The following is a 21,318-nucleotide window of genomic DNA, read 5'->3' as shown; positions in this document are numbered from 1 at the left end:
TATTATTTGGGACTGTACGTGTATGGATTCAACTGAACTTGAACACCTGACATTGCTACCCTGATGATTTCGCATTGCATACACACAATATACAAATCAAGTCAAAATAGTTACTGCACACATTCATATGAGTCATTGACAACATATATTAGCAACTCAAAAATAAATAATACTACCTACAGTCGATGTAACAGACATTGGTGGTGGCCTATCCCAAATGATGTCTTTCATTACCACATATCCCGATACCTTTTTATCTATCGGATCACACTAACATGGAAGTGGAGTCCGTCTGCCTGGACAAGGTTAAAAGTGCAACGGTCGCCAGTTCCTAAGTCGTTATCCTGGACAAAAGTTTTCCAACCACCGTGGACAACATATCCCCTGTTTTTCTTTACTATAAGAACGTCCCAAGTACGGTGATGCACGGTGAGGCATCCTTTTATCCCGTGTCCTTCGATTGCTATGTGTGCATTCCAAAAATCGGTAGGTATATTCTGTGAACATGACGATTGACTATGTTAGCAAAGGGATCACACCAAAAAAAAAAAAAAGAGTTGATAAGCATATGTAACACGCACTGGATGTTGTTCTATCGCTGACCCGGACAAAGTGATGGTGAACGATGGTTCTATGTGACTTTCGGATAACTCGGCATCAATGCCCGTTCCAGTTAAAGACTCGGCTTCCGACAGTGAATCTAACCATCCGTCCGATGACTCCACATCCAGTTGGTCGTCACTTGTCATAACAGCGAGACCCCCAACTACATTGATCAGGGAATTGTTACGCCATTGTATTAATAGCATTGCAGTAATCTAATAATCAAAACTTACTTTCGAGATCACGGCGAGGTGCGCATCCACTCGTGAACATAAATCGCTTCACGTAGAAGAGTCCATCTCCCGCATGAGTGAATGTGATCCATTCTCCATTTGAAACATGATGCTTGTACACAAACTCAGACCACCCCTGATGGAAGTACCAGCCGCATGACCTTCTTGCAATTGAGACTTCAGATTTCACACAATTTGGCATAGCGAGTACACATTGATCAGGGATCGTGTCGCCATGCTCGGACACAAACTCTGGAGGTATGCGCTAGATAGTTGATTCGTGAGCGTTGTGGTCAGCATGATATACCATTGCACAAATGTTGGAATTAAAAAAGCAAATGATGGATGAGGGAATTAAACTGACCAGACTGTTTGAGTGTTGGATTGAGTAAAACAATTTGAAGAATTGAGGGAGCCTATTATATTCTTCAAAATACTGTCTGTCGTTATATTTATCGGGGATACAACGACTTCAGAATGACAATAGATACACAGTCACACCTTGTTGCGGCAAAAATAAGGCTTGAATTAGTGCAGAAAATCAGTCACATACCTGTTGTCATCCATTGTTCGATCGAATGCTATGCCAATTTCCTCAAGTCAGAAGCCTTTCTGGATAGTGAATGTGGAGTTTGAAGACTTAGTAGGTTTTGTAGAAATGATACACTCAATCCAAACTCTAGAGTAAGAGCAAAGTCACCAACTCCATCAACCACAATTAATAGTAGCTTGTCAAACTGAATACAGTTGGGCACGTTTACACTCGCTTCTTTCGGCGGAGGTTAGTAATGACTGACAAAAATAGTCAATTGAGTGCACTCAACTGTATAATGTCTTCTCATATTGCATTAATGTAGGTAGATAACTGTCATTCGCATTAATGTGAGCCAAATTTAGTTTATATAAACAGAGCAACCAATCGTTGGGGATCATCTTGCAAATTTAACTCCCAAAATATCTTTCTCGGCTGCCTGCCCAACATGAATATCCCACCCCAGTCAAAATTCTTCTACAAAGGAAAATGGTCCCCCCTTGTAGACAACATCCTCGTCGATACTATAATACGCCTTAAAAATATGACGGGATGGACTCTCATGGAATTCCCCTCTTACTTCTTGCTAACGGCAGCAAAAGAGATTCACACCAAAACTGCACAAGTGTTCACTAAGGTCGAGCTCACCGACCGTGTGGGTACGCTGCATGTGAGGTATCGAACATTCAAGGCCCTTGTCGCGGAACATGGAGTTCAGTGGGATATACCTACAAGGTTTGTCAGCGCCGAGGATTGGGTTTGGAAGCAGTTATGCAAGGTAGGTATGACGCATATAATGTACACTACCTACGTTCTGAATGCGTATAATTATTTGTGTCGGTTTTCGACATGTCTTCATTTCGTGTGTAGAAAAACAGCTTGACTGGTGCGTACTACTATCACGATGAGCCTCTCCATACGAAGCTTGCATGTTTGTTTGGAATCGACGACGTTAAGCTGGAGACAGACGAAGAGGTGATTGTCATATCGGAGACTACGCAGAAGATGTCGACTGAGGAGGCTGGGTGTGACGTTGCGGCTGAAGACAACGATGAAGTGAACTCGCCCTTTGCGATTCCACCAACCACCGTCCACCGCAAGCTTTTCATAGAAACAGAGGAACCAGAGGATAGGGAGTCCACAACAGAGAAAGGCATCTACTTCATTGATGTCGACGAAAATGTGCAAGTACGTACGAGGGTCGACAAAGGTAAGATGTTAAATAAAAAGCCACGGAACCAGCATGACGGTGCAGGGCCGTCTGCCTTCTCTGCTCGCAATAGCTCATGTGGCTCTAACTCGCCCATAGGGTCGTGGCCACGCAGCCACAAATAAAGATAGCAGCCGTGTGGGGAGAAACGGGGGCAGACCATCTAGGTTGATGCATAATATATTGATATACAGGGGGATATGGCCGTCGAGGCCATTTTTTTTGGGTAATAGGCGTCTCCCTCTTTCATATTTATGTAGTAGTTTATATGTTTTTGTAAGGGACCACGCTTCCTAGATTCAAATGTTTTGGCTTGATGCCTTCACGCTGACCGTAGTATTGCGGGCATCACTAAGTGGTCAAGTATTCGTGCTTATGTAATGTGATATTAAACATTTGTTGAGTGTTAACTCTGCAGTTTATGTGTATCAAATTAGTATTGAAATGGTTTGCATATCGCATAAACCGGAAGAACACGGTTGTAAAATAATAGTTAGGAAGATTTTGTTATGCACAGACATCCTAAAAGCTTAAAAAATGTCATTAATCAACAAGATAGCTATATTATGCATCCATAATGCATGATTCTACTGAACCATGCTACAAAAGTTACAAAAGAAGTCCCGCAATCACAAGTGAGACACTTACGGGGGTGGTGGCTTACCCAAAAAAGTTCAGGCCATTCCATTATATAGAATGGAATCATATAAGGCCGCAACAAACCATAATGTAACTTCATACTGCAACATTTACTACCAAAACATAAAAACCCCAACAGGAGGGCATCAACCACGATGGCAACCTGTTTAACTGTTCTCCTCAATGAGCATGAGAACGTAACCCAGCTTTTCAGAATCTGGGATTCCATTGAACACTTCAAGTCGCTGAGGTTTATCACCAAGGATATTACACAACTTGTACTTCTGAGCAAGAGTAAGACCCGCCACACCTCCCAGCTTGGTGAAAATGGTCTCCCTTGCCTTTGCAACATCAAATTCATACCCAATCCTTTTAGAAATGGTGTCCAGGCGGGAGTTTGTATCTGCATGTAGATGTCCGAGGAATTCCATCAGTGCAGCGTCAGCAGGGGCCAGTTTACGTTTCTCACGACCAGATTTCGAGCTCGAGGCTTGGTGATCGGTATTAGCAGAGCTGCTGTTATGGTTTGTTGTATCAGGCACCATATGTGGGACATCATTTGGCAAAAAGTCCTCAAAACTAGGATGGTAGTCGTTGTCATGGTCTTCACCTCCCCTAGCCATTTGGGCACGAACCTCGTCAGTGGCTTCGTCAAGGTCTTCAGCTGTTCCGCCAGTCGCACGATCTTTCCCGAAGATGCTTTTCCAATCCTCCCAAAGTGGCCAAGACTTATAACGCATAAACTTGGCATCCTTATCCACCTGTAAATGTGAGCCACAAGTACAGATCAAACACGAGTAAGGAGTGCAATCGCATCAAATTGTATTCCATTTATCAATTATTTTGGATAGAATGTATGCGCACCTGGACGACTTGTGCCCATTGGTCGTCGTCTATGTCAATCTTGTGATCGCCATGGGTATTGTACCCAACCCCAGTCCGTGCCAAAATGTTTCGAAGGCTGTTGTAGTTTTTTTTCCATGCGCTCATCCTGGATGTAATATGTGGACTCGCCTTCACATCAGAGTTAGGAAACTCCTTGCGTATGCTGTCTTCTATCCGCTGAAGATATCCCGTACGGAAGCCATTATCGGATTTCCAACCCCGGGCCACAAGATCCAGCAACATAGCGGCCATGATTTCTTCCTCCCTCATGGACCACAGACGACGAGACTGATCCCCCTTACGAAACTTCCGATATGTAGAGTCATTGCTACCTGAGGCAAAACAAGGTAACACAAACAAATATACGCTTACAAAGAGACTTAAATTAACATATTAGCAACCCAGGATAACTAAAGATTAAACCACCTTGGACGGAGCCCCCCCCCCCCCCCCCCCGCCCCGAACCAATTGCGCGTTGCGAAGCAGACATACTACCTATCACAATGTAAAGACAAAGATTATATAGCATATTGTGAGGTGTACGCATTTTATATAGCTAAATTAGGTCAACGCCTATAGACATTGTGTCACACAAGAAATAATTATGCGAAAATATGAGGCAAAATTTACAAATGACAATTAACGCATAAGAACAAGGAGCACAATTTTTAAAGCATCACAATGCCGACTACAGAAGGATGGATAACAAATGCTCGAAGTCTACCTTCGTCGACGATAATCTCGCAAAGATAATCCAAATTACCAGTTACTATGTTGCAATGAGGCGTAGTGATACAGACCCAATTTAATGGAGGGCAGATGGACTCCCTTCAAAATTTGGGAGGGAAATTTCACAATTGGAAATATTCATTTGCCGCGCTTTAGAGGGGAAGGGTAGTACTTGGAAGTTTGAAAGTTTTAGAGGTGTTTTTGGTCATCATAGTGCACAAAAGGTACATTTTATTTATACAATAAAAAAATGCAGCTGAAAAAATCCTCCAAATCATGTTAACCAAACATATGTTTTGTATCAGAGTGTGGTGGGCCATACACTCCCAAATATCACCGCATACAAAACCGCCCATTTAGAAAAATAGCTAAGCGAACGACTCCTAATTATTTTTAAAAATATTCTAAAATCTAAACCCATCATCACCTCCTCAATTATTTTGATCGTCATTCCCCCAATTCTGCTCCAGCAACATCTCCGGCGAGCTTCAGCGCCTCGCAACTCTCCCGGATCCCACTCTCAGTCAAGCCACGACCTCCCCAATTATGTATAACCAAATATCAAGAGAAATTAGGGTTTCCGACACCAGCTCTCACCGCTCTCTCCTTATTCAACGAGACGGAGCACAGCTTGTAAAGCGTCGTGAGCACGTCCTTCTTCCCTCTGACCGAGCCATTTATCAGCAACGCAACCAGCGGCGGAATCGCGCCGCATTCCCCAATCGACAGCTTGTACTCGTCGACCAAGCCAAACTCAGCAGCGCGCAGGCAGCGTTCTGCTTGGACGCCTCGGTACCCGTTTTCAGCACATAAATTAGGGATTTGACTGCTCCGGCTTTGGTTAACACGCTCTTATTGCCGTTGTGGAGGGACAGATTGAGCAGCGCGGTCACCGCGTGCTCCTGCGTTGTAGGATTCGAGCAATTGAGAAGCGGAATCAGAGCGGGCACCGCGCCCGACTCCCCAATCAAAGCCCGATTATTGGCCCGATTTTTTGCCAGTAACCGCAATTTAGCCGCCGCTGACCTCTTGACTGCAATTGAAGAAGACTGCAATCCGTCGACGCAGAGCTTGACGGTTGGTTGGAGGTCTTCCTGCGAGATGCTCTCGATTATCTCCATAGAAAACGTTTCTCTCTATAGGAAACCGAAACAAGGCTCCTGGTTGTGGTCAGAGGCGGTAGCTTGACTGAGAGTGGGATCCGGGAGAGTTGCGAGGCGCTGAAGCTCGCCGGAGATGTCGCTGGAGCAGAATTGTGGGTGGTGATGATGGGTTTAGATTTTAGAATATTTTTAAAATTAATTAGGGAATTAATTAGGAAATAAAAAATCAGAATTGAAAGTTTAATTTGGTCAAAATCGGGATTAAACCCGTTGACCGTTAGTTTTTAACGGAAATGTTGACGGATGACCAAAATGATCAAATTTCTATATGTTCAGGACCAAAAAATTCAAAAGATCATGTTTAGGACCAAAAAGGTAAAATGGCCATATATTCAGGACCAATTTTGGCCTTTACTCTATATATATATAAAAGATACTCCTACATGTATTTTTGTCTTTAATGGGTTTGGCGATCATAATGATTTTATTTTTGTTCCCTTGTGTGTTTCCATTTAAAGAAATTAGGATTTGGATTGAACGCCCCCCTTCTGTAACTCAATAAATCTTTGATGTACGGTTCAGTTCTCACATAAATGTTTTAATAATTCTCATTTTCCAGAAAATAAAAACACCGCCACTATTTATTCCAACACATTACTGCTTTTACCAATATTATCGATATTAATATTTTTGGTGAATTGTACTTGCACTATTTCTCCATTTGGTTTCTTTGACTGTTTTTAGGTTTCTTTCTCAGTGTAGATTCTTCTTTCAAATTTGAGAGTACATTGCAAAAAGGTCCCCTTTTCTGGAAATAGGTTCTGCTTTTCCACATCTCATCATACCTAAAAAAAATACACCTATGTTATTATGGAGTATTATTACACTTGAACAAAAGCAATAATTTGAACCCATCCAATTACAATCATGTTGATATAAGTAGGTACTCCTTATTCTAGTAAAATAATTAATTGTACATGTTTTCAGTTTTGTTGTTAGTCCCCATTTTTTATGAAATACTCCCTCCTTCCCATTAAATATTCAACGTTTATTTTTCGGCACGAGATTTTATGTAGTGTTGTTTTGTGAGTTAATGAATAGAGAGTAAAATAAGAGAGAAGAAAAAGTAGAGAGAGTATTGTTTCCAATTTTAGAAACGTTTCATTTTTAATGGGATAAACCAAAAAGGAAAACGTTTCATTTCTAATGGGACAGAGAGAGTACTAGACTACATCTATCTCATAGAAATAAATTGAATTTTTCATTTTATCCGTTCTATAAAAATAGTCCATATTTACTTATGGAAACTTTTTTCACCTTATGTTGTACTTTGTCATTTGTGGCCTCTACCATCCATTACATTATTTCAATTATTTTTTCTCCTTACTAATTATGCATTAAAACTAATGTCATCCACAATTAGTCTATTTTTATGGGACGGAGGGAGGAGGGAGGAAGTAGCTTTTAAGTACTCCCTTCGTCCCATGATAGATGACATAGTTGGATAATGATACGAGATTTTAGGAGATGTTTTGTGTGTTAGGTGGAAAGAGAAAATGATATATTTATATTAATGTGAGAGAACATTTTCCAAAAATGAAAATGTGACATCTTTTGTGAGACAAACTAAAAAGAAGAATTAAGTGAAAAATGCTCCTCCTTTCACGCTCGGTGTGTGCGATTGACACATAGTGTGCGTGCGATTTGCACACAGTGATCGGGTTCCCTTAGGTCTTCGTTTGCTCGGTGCCGCCTTTGATTCCGATGGGAGGCGACGGTGGGCGTTTGGTTTCCGGCGGAAGCTGACGGTGGTCTAGTGCTTAGTTGTATAAAGTTTTTTCTGCGGGTATGACGGATTTGGTTGAGGGGGTGCCAGTGGGTGGGGATCCTCCCCCGGTGAGGCTAGAGGAGGTGATTTTATCTGTTTTGGAGGCCGGCGATTCTGGGTCGCCGGTTTTGGATTTTGCACCAAAGAAGATGTTGCGGCGAGCGCGTGGTCGGCCGGCAAAATCAAGGCCGAAATCTCCTTTGATGAGAATGGCTGAGATGAGGAAGAATGGGTTGCGTGGGAGAGCTTTAAGACAGGTCGGAAAATTGGGTAGTGAAGAATATGATACCAAAAACAAGGGAAAAAAGGGAGGTGGAAACAGGGGGGCTGATTTGTTGTTTTCTTTTTCAGAAATTGGAGAGGAAGAGGATAAGACTAATGATGGTATGGTGGTGGAAAGTGCTGAAGAAGTTGGTGGGGCTGTGTGTGAGACCCATTCCTCAGTTCACTCAGCAGATAAGGTGTTCGATATTTTGCCCCAGAGAGAGGGCGATTTTGAGGGGATGCCTTTGAAGGCATCGGGTCCTTTGGAGAAGGAAGGGGAAGCTGATGTGGGAAAGGAGGAAAAGCAAGCGCCCTTGGGGATATATAATGGGACAGTTTTGGTGTTGAATGAAACAGGACTGGTCATGTCCGAAACAGATATTGCCTTAGATCTTTGTGAAGCTCAATCGCTTCAAAATATGGATTTCTTAAAGAAAGGGAGTGGGAAGGAGGTTGAAGTGTTGGGTGCCAATGCTTGGAAGGGTATGGAAGGATTAAGGGGACCTGGAATGAATGTTTCTAGCCCCCAGAAGTTTCCCTTAGGTGGGAAATTCCTAGAGGAGGATTTCCCTCCGCTGAGTAAAGAGATTAACACGAGGGGAAAATCAAAAACATCAACCCAAGGGGAGGGGAAGCAGGGGAGGGCAGGAAAAATGGAGGGTAATCTGGAAAGGGGTGCTGATGCAGGGAGTGGTAGGCCCTTTGTTGCTGAATCTGGTACCTTCTTTGTGAGGCAGCAGCATTTTCATGTCCAAGGAAGTAATGGAGTGGGGCAGAAACAATCCTTGGCGGATATGCTCAAGGCAGGAGAGAAGGATCCGGTGATGTTTGAACCAGATAAAATTAAACGGATTGGTGTTGTAGGGGAACGCTCGGGGCTCCCGGCCATTTATTTTTCAGGCTCGGATAACACTTACCTTGCAGAGAAGCTTGGGCATGCCGTAGTAGGAAAGTTTTCCCACTCAATTCCTTCATCTCAACAGATTCAAAAAGCACTCCAAGGGTTAAAGTTTTGGGGAGCATATTCATGGAGCTATATAAACGCGAAACATGTATTAATCCAGTTTGAGGTGCTCTCAGATTATGCAAAAATTCTGAGTGGGCCGAATGGAAGGCCAGTATGGTTTATAGAGCGTCACCCGATGAGAGTGTTCAAGTGGACACCAGACTTTGATCCTTTCTTTGAGTCACCTATTGCTGTAGTTTGGTGCAATCTTGTCGGTCTCCCGATCCATCTTTTTGAGAAATCAGCGTTATTTGCTATTGGAGGGCTCTTGGGGACTCCAATTCAGGTTGATCATGATACTATATCCAAAAGGAGGTTATCATTTGCTAGGCTTTGCATTGAAATTGACATTTCTAAGTCGCAGATGGAAGAGATTGTGATTGACATACAAGGAAGGGAAATTCGACAAAGGGTCAAATGGGATAAATTTCCGAAATACTGCCAGGAATGTAGACATGTGGGACATTCCACGGATACTTGTTATGCAAATGGTAATAGAGATAAGCCGAATAAAAAAGATTACACTAAATTTCCTCCCAAGGGACAACTAGCAGGGCTAGAAATTGGAAATGAGGGTATCAAGCAAGTCGAAATGGGCGTGAGGGAAGTTGAGCAGCAAAAAGAGATGGGAAAGCAGCTGGGGGAAGGCTCTCTGGACGTGGGAGTCCTACCAGCAGGGGTGGGGAACTCTAACAACCGGCAGGTGTCGGTAACTGGCTCGTTCGATGCTTTAGAGGTGGATGAGAGCAGTTTTCAAACGTCCTGGAGCAAAAGGGGGCGTTATGGGAGGAATAGAGGCAGAGGCTTTGGGCGGTCTTATTCCTTTGATCGTGGAAGAGGGGGGGGGAAGCTCTTCCCGTAGGGAGGATGTTGAGGGGTCTGTGGGGTATGTGGAGAAGGTGTATGGGGGATCTAGCTCTCCGGTGAGGAAGGTTGTGGCTATGGAGGATGAGCTTTGTTGTGGGGCTCTCTCTAACCCAAAATACTTCAAAACGCTTCCAAATGGGGATTTTGACACAGAGCAATATGAAGATGAAAATGATTGGGAACCAGAGGAGGAACATGAGGGAGGGGAAAAAGATAAACAGATAATCATTGCGGAGAAAAGGGAAGCCAATGTAGATATTGACAGAGAGCTAGAGGATGATAGTGTACAAAAGAAAGGGAGGTTTGATCTCTCGGAAGACCTTCAGATGTGTTAATCATGACTTTCAACATTATGATATGGAATGCCCGGGGTGTGGCAAATGAAAGCACCCAAAACATCATTAAACATTTGGTCAAAATTCATAGGGTCTCTATTTTGGCAATTATTGAGCCAATGATTAAACCAAGGCCTGAGTTTTTTGGCAGAAAGTTTGGGCTACAATACAAGGGTGTAAACGTGAATGAACAGATTTGGTTGTTTGCGGAACAGGGGATAGAAGTGGATGAGTGGGACAGCTCGGTGCAAGTTCTACATGCCCGGTTTTCTTCTTTGATGCACCCTGCCCCTTTTCATATCTCAGTTGTTTATGGTAAATGTTCTAGAGTTGGGAGGCATCCGCTATGGAACAAACTCCGAGAGATTGCTGCTAAAATGGAGGGGCTCCCTTGGCTTGTTGGGGGAGACTTTAATATTTTTATATCGGAGGAGGAGAGACAGGGTTCCAACTTAAATAGAACAAGGGAAATGATTGATTTTGCTGATACTATTAATGAGTGCCATCTTCTTGATATCGGAGCAGATGGTGCGAAGTTTACTTGGGCTAGAGGAGAGGTGCTGGAAAGACTTGATAGAGCCTTAATTGGTGAAGGCTGGCTGGAACTGTTTGCGGCTTCCAGAGTCACAAATCTTCCTAGGGTGATGTCGGATCATAGTCCCCTCCTAATACAATGTCAGGCTACAGGACCACCTATTAGGCCTTCTTTTAGGTTCCAAAGTATGTGGGTGAGGCATCATACCTTTCTGCAAGAGGTGGACAAGAATTGGTCAGCCTCTACAGGGGAAAGAGGAATGTTAAATCTTCAAATAAAGCTGGGCAGGCTTAAGAAATGTCTGAAAGTTTGGAATAAAACTGTCTTCGGCAACATCTTTGTGAAGTTGAAGCAAGCTGAGGAAGATGCACAAGATGCTCTCAAGCTTTTTGAACAAAATCCTTCTCCTGCATCTAGAGCTGAGATGAATAAAACAGCAGCAGAGTTCGTCCTAAAGCTAAAGATGGAGGAGGACTATTGGAAGCAGAAGGCAGCTATAAAGTGGTCGGTTGACGGGGAGAGAAACTCCAAATTTTTTCAAGGATGGGTAAAACACAAGAGGGCCAAAACTAAGATCCACTCTATTGAAGATGGTGGCCAAACCATTTCTGAGGATGGGGAAATCAGAAGCTCGGCTGTTAACTTTTTTCAAAAACTATTATCCTCTGATGGGGAGATTTTGCAGGAGCCAGACTTGGATATCCTGACTTCACTCCCCAGTGAGATTAACATGGAGGATCTTGAAGGAATGCCAACTGAACAAGAAGTTAAAAATGTGGTTTTCAGCATTAATGCAGAAAGTGCCTCAGGCCCTGATGGTTTCTCTGCTCTTTTTTACCAAACATGCTGGAATATTGTTTGCTTGGATGTTCTTGAAGCTGTGTCTGACTTCTTTCAGGGATCGCAAATGCCAAGGGGAACCGCAGCAACAATGATTATTTTGATTCCTAAGAAGAAAAATCCTACAACATGGGGTGAGTACAGACCGATAAGTTTGTGCAACGTCTCAAATAAAATTATCTCCAAGCTGATTGCTTCAAGAATGGCTCCTCTGTTGCCGATGATAACTGCTCCAAATCAAAGCGGTTTCATCAAGGGAAGATTGCTCAGCGATAATGTGCTACTAGCGAAGGAAATCTTTTATGAAATCTGGAAATGCAACCCTTCTCCAAATTTGGCTATTAAATTAGATATGGCGAAGGCTTATGACCGAGTTCAATGGCCTTTTTTGCTAAAAGTTTTGAAGAAGATGGGCTTCTCGGAGAGGTGGCTTGGGATGATTGAGATGTGTGTAAATCCGTGTTGGTTTTCTATTCTCATTAATGGATCTCCGACTGGTTTTTTTAAATCTTCTCGCGGGCTAAGACAAGGAGACCCCCTCTCCCCATCCCTTTTTATTCTGGCAGCTGATTACCTCTCAAGGCTTCTGGATCGTTTAATCCTAGGAAAAAAAGAAATGAGATTCTGTACTGCACGACATACGATGGGAGTGTCACACCTTGCGTACGCAGATGACATTCTTATATTTACCCAAGCAAGAAGAGCGACCATAAGGAAGCTTAAGAAATGTCTTACGCATTACATGGAAGTTTCTGGGCAGCTGATAAATGTGGAGAAAAGCTGCTTTTACTTAGATAATAAACATGAAGAGTGGGCAGCAGGTGTTATCACGGCGGGAGGGTTTCAACAGGGGACTTTTCCATGCACTTATCTAGGGGTTCCCATTTACCGTGGTCGAAAGAAATCTAATTTATTCTTGTTCATTAGAGACAAAATCTCTGAAAAAGTTCACAGTTGGTGTCATAGACACCTCTCCTTCGGGGGAAGACTAACTTTGATCAAAAGTATCCTTGAAACCATACCTATACATATTTTTCAGGTGCTTGAACCCACAAAAGGGGCTCTAAAGATGATGGAACAAGTCCTTGCCAGATTCTTTTGGGGATCATGTAACTCTACTTCCAAGACACATTGGATAAAGTGGCTGGATGTATGCAGACCTAAGGAGGAAGGAGGACTGGGGCTGCGGCGTATGACAGACACTGTTGCAGCCTATAGTCTCAAACTCTGGTGGAGATTCAGAGAGAAAAAGTCGTTGTGGGCTGAATACATGCACATGAAGTATTGGTCAATCTCTTCCTCACTCCTTATTTTCAATTCCAATAGGTTCAGCCCTACCTGGAGAAGAATATTTAAAGCAGGTATAGAATGCAATAACTTAATCAGCTGGATGATGGGGAAAGGAGAGATAAACTTCTGGGAGGATACATGGCTAATGGACCAACCGGTTGCGAACTTTTGTATGAGACAGGGGAGACCAGATTTTGCAAGGGTGAAGGACCTATGGAGAGGTTCAGAGTGGGATAGAGAAGCTCTCAGCAACATGTTAAATGAATGGGGAGTTCCAGAGGTGGTGATGGAGGAAATTATGGATGTTCCGTTTGACACAAATGGGGAGGATAAAGCTCGTTGGAGTCTGACCCCTCACGGTAATTTCACGGTGGCCTCAGCCTGGGAGATGGTGCGACATAGAGGAGAAAACATGGAAGTTTATAACATAATCTGGAACAAAGGTATTTATCCCACGATATCTGTTTTCCTTTGGAGGCTTTTAGCCAACCGTATTCCAGTGGATGTGAAGATTCAATGGAGGGGGATCTCCTTGGCCTCTAAGTGTAGATGCTGCACAAATCCTGACATTGAATCAAGGCTGCATCTGTTCACAAATGGAGCAGCAGCAAGAGAAATATGGAACTACTTTGCGCAGTGGTTCCCCCAAGCGCCAGACTTTGTTTGGCCAGGTAACAATATAGAAGTCAGGCTGAGATGGTGGCAGACACATTTGGGAAAGAGAGACAAGCAGCATGTGTGTGTGTTAATTCCCTGTTTGATATTATGGTATATCTGGACAGAGAGAAATGGTGTTGTCCATGCGGAGGAAACTTTCAAGGTAGACAATGTCTGTCACCGAATCATAAGGCATCTAAGGAACTTGGTTCTGGCAGGTCTGCTAGGGGCGAGGCAGTGGAGTGGATGTGAACCAAGAATGGAAGGCATGGGTTCTAATCTTCATTACAGCAAGAAAAGAAGGGTTGAAAAGGTTCAATGGAGACCCCCTGAGCAGGGTTGGCTAAAGCTGAACACAGACGGAGCTTTTGATGGAGACAGAAACAGAGCCGGGGGTGGCGGTCTGATTCGCAATAACCTTGGAGAAATAGTTGAGGCGTTCAGTGCACCGCTGAAGGTTGAATCTGCATGGGAAGCTGAGATGAGGGCTCTCCTAGAGGGAATCGAAATGGCAAAATGCCACTGTCGAAACCTATGGATTGAAACAGACGCAGAACTGCTGTGTTCTTACCTAGGGGGGGGACAGCTTGGTCCTGCAAAAACAAGGCACATAATGACAAGACTTAGAGTGGCACTCCAGAATTTCACTTGGAAAATTTCTCATATCCGGAGAGAAGGAAACAAAGCAGCGGATGCTTTGGCATCCATTGGAGAAAATAGTTGGGAGAGATTTAGATATACGGCAGACTCATCACCGGCGCGTGTGAAAGCTCTTGCTCACCTTGACAAGATTGGCATGCCTAGTTTTAGTTTTGGCAGATAGTTTTTGTTTTTGGTTTTGTGTTTTTGTTACGTATAAGGGGTGATTGATTGTAACACCTCTCGTTGTTTTGAGTCGGTTCACTTTTGGGATCGACTGATTGTACCGCCTTGTTTGCATGATATATATGGGATGAGGGTCCTACTTAACCCTCCACCGTGAAGGTGTTTAACAAAAAAAAAAAAAAAAAAAAAAAAAAAAAAAAACTAAAAAGAAAAGTGAGACATCTATTATGAGACGGAAGGAGTAGTATATATATAGGGGTGAGGTAGGTGTGATATCAATCAAGCCTTGTCTCATATTCCCATATTCTGCTTAATGAATTCAAATCTTACCATGTTTTTGTCTGGTCTTTTTGTTAATATGAACACAAGCACGTGTGCATATGATATACTAACTCAAAAACAAATAAAACTAACATGATTGAATCTTGTTATGTTCCTAGGTGCTGTGTTGTGTCTCTCTTTGAGTTGATTATTATCAATTCAATTTGGAAGAAAAATGGAGGGAGACACATTTTCTGGGCTTGGCAATGGAAGCAGCCAGCTAGATGGAAAGGCTATGCAGAGCTTTCAGAAAAGCTTTGGGCAAGTTCAAAATATATTGGATCAGAACAGGCTGCTCATCAATGAGATTAATCAAAACCAAGAGTCCAAAATCCCTCAGGGTGTGTTTGGAACACGGAATTGGAATTGAATTGGAATTGGAATTCTATGGAATTCAATTTGGTGGAATTGAATTTTAATTCAATTCCAAATCCATTGTTTGGCATTATTACAGAATTGATATAGAATTGTATTATAATTCCAAATCCATTGTTTGGTAACTTAAAATATTAACATAGATTTGGAATTAGTTTGATTATTTTTAAAATAACATTCACTTTGAAAAAAATACTATATATTATTTTTTATTATCTTTTGATAATTACTTTCGCATTCATTTTGAACAATATACTATATATACGTTAACTAACTAAGTAAATCTAAACTTTTTTTCTTATATTCCAAAGATAAAAAAATACTATAGAATTAGTACGTAATATAATAGTATATAATAATAATCATAATAGAAGCAATGATGATTAATTATGTAAGTTAAGATTCTTTATGTATAAAAGGTACGTACTAAGGTTTCAACAATACATTAAAAACTACTATTCTTCATAAACTAAGTGTACTAGTTTACACAGTACGTAACATATTAAATCCAAACAAAAGTCAAATTGAAAGACAACTTACTTATTGCGTTGAGCTTTAGTCTAATACGCACCACAAAACATAACTTTTAGTCTAATAAGCACCACAAAACATTGTACCACAAAACCAATTCTATTACATATTTAGTTTTATAAGCACGACACTAAAAGTTACGCCTATTTTGATAATGAAGAAACATAGCTTCGGCTAGATTATCCCTAAATCTAGTCCACTCACTAGTAACTTGAACAACTGTAATTCGATCCGAGTGTTGAGCCTCTTCCGCATTATGATAATCACCCGGCAAAGTTGGTTGAGTCTCTTCCCCCTCATTATGATCATCAACTTGTTGAGTAACTCTAGTTTGAATCTCAGCATCCACTTCTTCCAACAATGGATCATTAGGTGATTCTACTCGAATAAGATTGTGAAGAATAGCACAAGCATTGATAATCTTCACATGCGTTTTGACATCAAAAAAAGATACTTCTCTAAGAATTTTCCATCGCTTTTTGAATAACCCAAAAGCTCTTTCTATCACATTCCTAGCAGTTGTATGTCTCAGATTATATAACTCCTTTGGATTTTGTGGATTGTTGCCTCTAGTGGACCACTCATTGAGATGGTATCGAATACCTCTATACGGAGCTAGAAAGCCAGGTCCATTGGTATATCCAGCATCTACTAGAAAATACTTATCTATGAGATAAAAAGTAAATTCTGATTATTACTTAAAGCTTAAATAAGATAACAAAGAAAAAAATTGAAACTTGTTTACTAGAACATACCTTTAGGTACTATGAATGGATAATTTATAGTAAGTGCATCTCGTAATACTCTGCTGTCTGCTGCAGATCCTTCCCATCCAGATAAAATGTATGTAAAGCTCAAATCACGAGAACACACAGCCAAAACATTGGTTGTTATCCCACCCTTTCTATTTCTGTATCTTCCTTGATCATTCAATGGAACACTTACTTCAACGTGTGTTCCATCAAGTGCCCCGAGACAGTTCTACATCATGAAAGTACTAATTAATTAGTATAATTTAGATAGATTTACAAAAAGTAAACAAATAGAATAACACTTACTTCAAACCAATCCCATTTTTCATCTTCGAAGCCATCCATGACTGTTTCTCGTTGGACAACATAATGACTTCCTAATTTTAGTACAGTATTTAATACTATATGGAAGTATCTACTAACAGTCTCCCCGGATCTAATGAAATCAAAACCGACTTTACGGTTTGTTAAATTAAAAGAGATGACATATAGAAACATGGCTACTACTTCTTCAACCGTGATATTTCTTGTGGTTTTCAAACCCATCTCTTTTAACTTAAAACATAGCACAGTAAAGCAATTCCTAGTCAATCTAAGTTGTTCCTTACAAGTTCTGTCACTTCCATAATAGAGCCGTCTTACATATAACTCGCGTGCTATGGAAAAGTCAAGAATGGGGTCTTTCACCATGTGTTGTTCATGCCATTGACTAACTAATGTAGCAAATTTCACAACTTGAAGAATAGTGAACACCTTTGTCGAAGAACTATCATCGTCACTTCCATCACTGGATTCATACTCAGAAATATCCATGTACTAAAGTTAAAAGATAGTGAAAATTTATAAGCTATAAAATAATCACATTCTAACTATAATATAAACAACAACCATGACAAAAAAAATTGAGGAAAAATGAGAAATATGAGGTATGTGGCAGAAGATGTAACTTTAAACACTTGATTAAGAATATAACTTCCAATAAAAACTTATATAGCTTCGTTACAAACAATCGAGATCTGAAAATCCAAACAACAATCAACAAAAATATGAATGAGATAGCATAAATTTACTATGTAGAAAAACCAATCAGACACAAAAGTCAAAAACTTTAGCAAATTTTAAACTATAGGATAGTGCCACTGTTTGATCAAAACGATTGCAAGGGTAATAATCCAATTTGTAACTAGTAAACTAAACATATACTACAATTCACATTACTGAAGAAAGATAAAATCCAAGTAAAGCTTATAGCCATGCTTGCATAATCTAAAATCCAAGTAAGTCATAAATATATATTGCTAAAGAAAAACATATAAACAGATACAAAGTTAACCAATAACTCCAGATAAAGATCAACAATTCAACTACATTTTAATTTGGCAAAACTTTCATCACTGAATTAAAACGGTAAAGGTTGCAAAAGGGATATACCTGGTGTTTGGTTAAACGGCGGGGGATAGCGCGAGTCTTCTTAGGGCAGAGATCGAGAGGCAGATAATTCTTGTTCTTGTAGGCTTCCCTAAGAGCGGATTTCTGCTTCTGCTTCTACAATTTTATCAAAGTTGTAGTTGTTGAGAGTAGGTCTCTGACATCGAACTGAATCACCTCCATCTTCCACGAAAACCAACCCTAAGCACATGAAATTAAAGGTTCAATCTTTATATGTGTGTTGGAAATTGAAGTGTGAGATTGGTCAAAACAACTATGCATACTTCAATTATTTGTCAACATATCATACTTAATCAATGCATAAAAACCATAGGATTATACTGATCCCCTTTTCCACTTAGCTAATATCCATGTCCATGAAGTCTGTTGTTGCAAAGCTGTAATTAAGTTCGACATAATCCACAGTTTCATCAGCACCAAGACTTCTAAACTAATAAATGAATGAAGTCTAACTTCACTCACTCAATCATGAGCTAAATGGAGCAGGTTCTACTATATTACGCATTTTAGCACCTTCATGTAGGTTATTACAACAAATAAATCACACTATGAGATGAAAAAAAATACAAGGATCACCAAATTTCTCTACAGAAACAACTTCAAAGGAGCAACAGCTTATCATCTGCATATTTGTTTATTCTAATGGCTACAATAAATGCAAACTGAAGTTGAGTCAGTGGCCTCTAGCAGAGCAATTGCAATTTAAGAAGACACAAGCAGCCTATGAAAGCATAAAACATCCAACATCCCTTTTCCCATCAAATATATGAAATAAAGTAAATCGGAAGCATAAAAGAGAAGGAAAGGTGAATTCGAAACGCAGATGTGGGGAAGAGTTTGAATCATTACCTAATTATCCATCAATTGTAGAGATGAATCGCTCGGCACAGGAGCAAAGAGAGAAGCTAGGGCATAGAGCAGAGAGAGAGCGGCATGGGAAAATTCACAGAGAGAAAGAGGGGGAGAGAAAGGAAACGCGCACAGTGATTTTTTTTTTCAATTTATATGTGACCCGTTTACATTTTGACCCGGAACTAAGATCCTCGTTTTTTTCAATTTTGACCCGATTTTCTGTGGAATTGATTTACAATTCTTTTGTTAATGTGTGGAATTAGAATTGTGGAATTGGAATTGGTGGAATTGGAATTCAATTCCAATTCTACATATTTTTGTATTGCCAAACAGCGGAATTGGAATTGAAGGCTCCAATTCCAATTCCCCAGCCCCAATTCCGTGTTACCAAACACAGCCTCATAATTTGAGCAGAAATGTTGGCCTAATTAGGGAGCTCAACAATAATATCAGGAGTGTTGTTGATCTCTATTCTCATCTTTCAACCTCCTTCACCAAATCAATGGATGTTGCTTCGTCTGAGGGCGACTCGAGTGGGGCCTTCAAGTCTGATGGCCACAAGAGGCGTCGCCCCGCTTCTTGATTCTCTAGTGTAGTGTACAAAAAATAAACATGCTTAGCTTGTTTTGTATATTTGCCATGCAAAAAATTTTCATAGAAGAAAATAATAGGCACTAAATTGCTCTTAGCTAGTAGCATTGCAAAATGTGTGAGCTTTTGCCTTTTGTGTTTGTCAAAAGGTTGACTATCATGAGTCCATGTGCATCTTTATGTAATAGTTTTTCTTCAATTTTTTTATCTTTTAATTGATATTCTGTTTCTCCTACTACTGATGCCTTTTGTTGGAACTCTTTATTCTTTTTGACTTCCTTTTTTCATTTATGTTAAAAAAAAAAAATGGTCCTTTGCTTTTTGTTGAAAAAACTGTTAGGCTCCGTTTGGTACACGGAATTGGAGGTGTGGAATTGGAATTGGAGCCTTCAATTCCAAATCCAGTGTTTGGTATCGTAAAAATTCTTTGATTTGGAATTAAATTACAATTCCAAATCCTTCAATTTCACAATTTGAATTCCATATCAAAAGTAGTAGCATTTCAAATATTTATTAAATTACACACATTGCACATATTCACACACACTCTTGCACATATTCACACACACTCTGCGCACATTCACACACTGCACACACCCACACACGCGCGCGCGCACACACACCGACACATTGAAAAAACACACATGCACACTCATACACACATGGCATGTAGTGTGTGTATTGTGAGTGGTATAGTGTGTGTATATAGTGAGTTGTGTATGTGTGTAGTGTGTTTTTAGCGACTGTGTGTAGTATGTGTGCGCGCGCGCGTAGTGTGTTTTTAGTGAGTATGTGTGTGTATTTTAATGATTGTGCATAGTGTGTAGTGTGTTCTCGCGCAATTTTTAAAATTCAATTCCATATCAATTATTTCATTTTGTCATACAAAGGATTTAGAATTGCATGGAATTCTAATTACCGCTACTGAGGAGAATAAATACAAAATTAATTGGATTTAAATAGTAAAAAAAGAATAAATACTATCGAGGAGAAGCCCTAATTACCACTTCACAAAGCATACGCAGCTCTGCCGCGACTACCATTTCTTCTTCAAGCAGTGATTCAATCCATCAATGGCGCGGCGTGATTTCTTCACAAATCTACCATCAGAACTCACCACTAACATCCTCTCACGCCTCCCTCTCCGAAGCATTGCAATCAGCAAATGTGTTTGCAAACCATGGCGCAATCTCCTCGGCTCTCTCAATTTCGCCAAATCCCTTCTTTCCGATTCCGAAACCCCTACTTTCCAAATTGTAGAGTTCTAAATATTTATTAAATTACACACACTGCGCATATTCATACACAACGCACACATTCTTACACACACATTCACACATTCTTACACACACTCTGCACACATTCATACACACACACTGCACACACTCACACACACATTCACACACGTTGCATACATGCACACTCATACACACATGTGGCATGTAGTGTGTGGTGTAGTGTGTGTATATAGTGAGTTGTGTATGTGTGTGCTTGTATGTGTGCGTAGTATGTTTTTAATGATTGTGTGTAGTGTGTTTGCGCGCGCAATGTGTTTTTAGTGAGTATGTGTGTGTATTTAATGATTGTGCAACGTGTGTAGTGTGTTCTCGCGCAATTTTTAAAATTCAGTTCCATATCAATTATTTTATTTTGCCATACAAAGGATTTGGAATTGAATTCTAATTCAATTCTAATTCAATTCTAATTCAATTCCATGGAATTCCTATTCCAATTCAATTCCAATTTCATGTACCAAATAGACCATTAGAGAAATTGTATGTGAAGAAGTGATCAGAAAATGGTACCAAGAAAATAAACTCACTGCAAAGATGCTCTGGTGAAATGCAGCTTTTAGATCATTCTAGTTCCCGATCACAGTCCGTCTCAGATATGAGATGATGATGGTCTTTTGACTTTTTTTTAGTATAACCATTCATCCAAAAAAAAAAAGGCAATGTTGTAAATGACATTGATTTTATTAAGATAGAGGGAGGAAAAATACAGTGGAGTAGTGCTAATAGATTGTGGGGTCTACATTTAGAATGATTTGTAGTGTTAGTATTTGT

At 40.5% G+C, this 21,318-nt stretch overlaps 3 protein-coding genes across 3 annotated transcripts; 1 reads left to right on the top strand and 2 right to left on the bottom strand.

Moving 5' to 3' along the window:
• Positions 1-257: 257 nt before the first annotated feature.
• Positions 258-1,038, bottom strand: LOC148926598 (B3 domain-containing protein REM9-like). The gene is made up of 3 exons (XM_089059188.1): positions 837-1,038; positions 582-766; positions 258-497 (listed from the first exon to the last, which is right to left on the bottom strand). The coding sequence occupies exons 1-3, from the start codon at positions 1,036-1,038 to the stop codon at positions 258-260; spliced, it is 627 nt and encodes a 208-aa protein (XP_088915314.1).
• A 2,346-nt stretch (positions 1,039-3,384) lies between these two features.
• LOC148926597 (uncharacterized) lies at positions 3,385-4,408 on the bottom strand. Its single transcript, XM_089059187.1, has 2 exons — positions 4,082-4,408; positions 3,385-3,978 (listed from the first exon to the last, which is right to left on the bottom strand). Exons 1-2 carry the CDS (start codon positions 4,370-4,372, stop codon positions 3,385-3,387), a joined length of 885 nt encoding a protein of 294 aa, XP_088915313.1. The 5' UTR covers positions 4,373-4,408.
• Positions 4,409-14,877: 10,469 nt separating this feature from the next.
• On the top strand, positions 14,878-19,244 carry LOC125189554 (protein ELF4-LIKE 3-like). The gene is made up of 2 exons (XM_048086821.1): positions 14,878-15,045; positions 19,059-19,244. Exons 1-2 carry the CDS (start codon positions 14,878-14,880, stop codon positions 19,242-19,244), a joined length of 354 nt encoding a protein of 117 aa, XP_047942778.1.
• The last annotated feature ends 2,074 nt before the right edge of the window (positions 19,245-21,318 follow it).

Source organism: Salvia hispanica, chromosome 5 (genome assembly GCF_029641045.1).
Source record: "Salvia hispanica isolate PSC_SH4W2 chromosome 5, Shi_PSC_v1, whole genome shotgun sequence".
Taxonomy (NCBI): Eukaryota; Viridiplantae; Streptophyta; class Magnoliopsida; order Lamiales; family Lamiaceae; genus Salvia; species Salvia hispanica.
The sequence above is the reverse complement of the archived record's forward strand: the minus strand, read 5'-3'. Positions and strand labels throughout refer to the sequence as shown.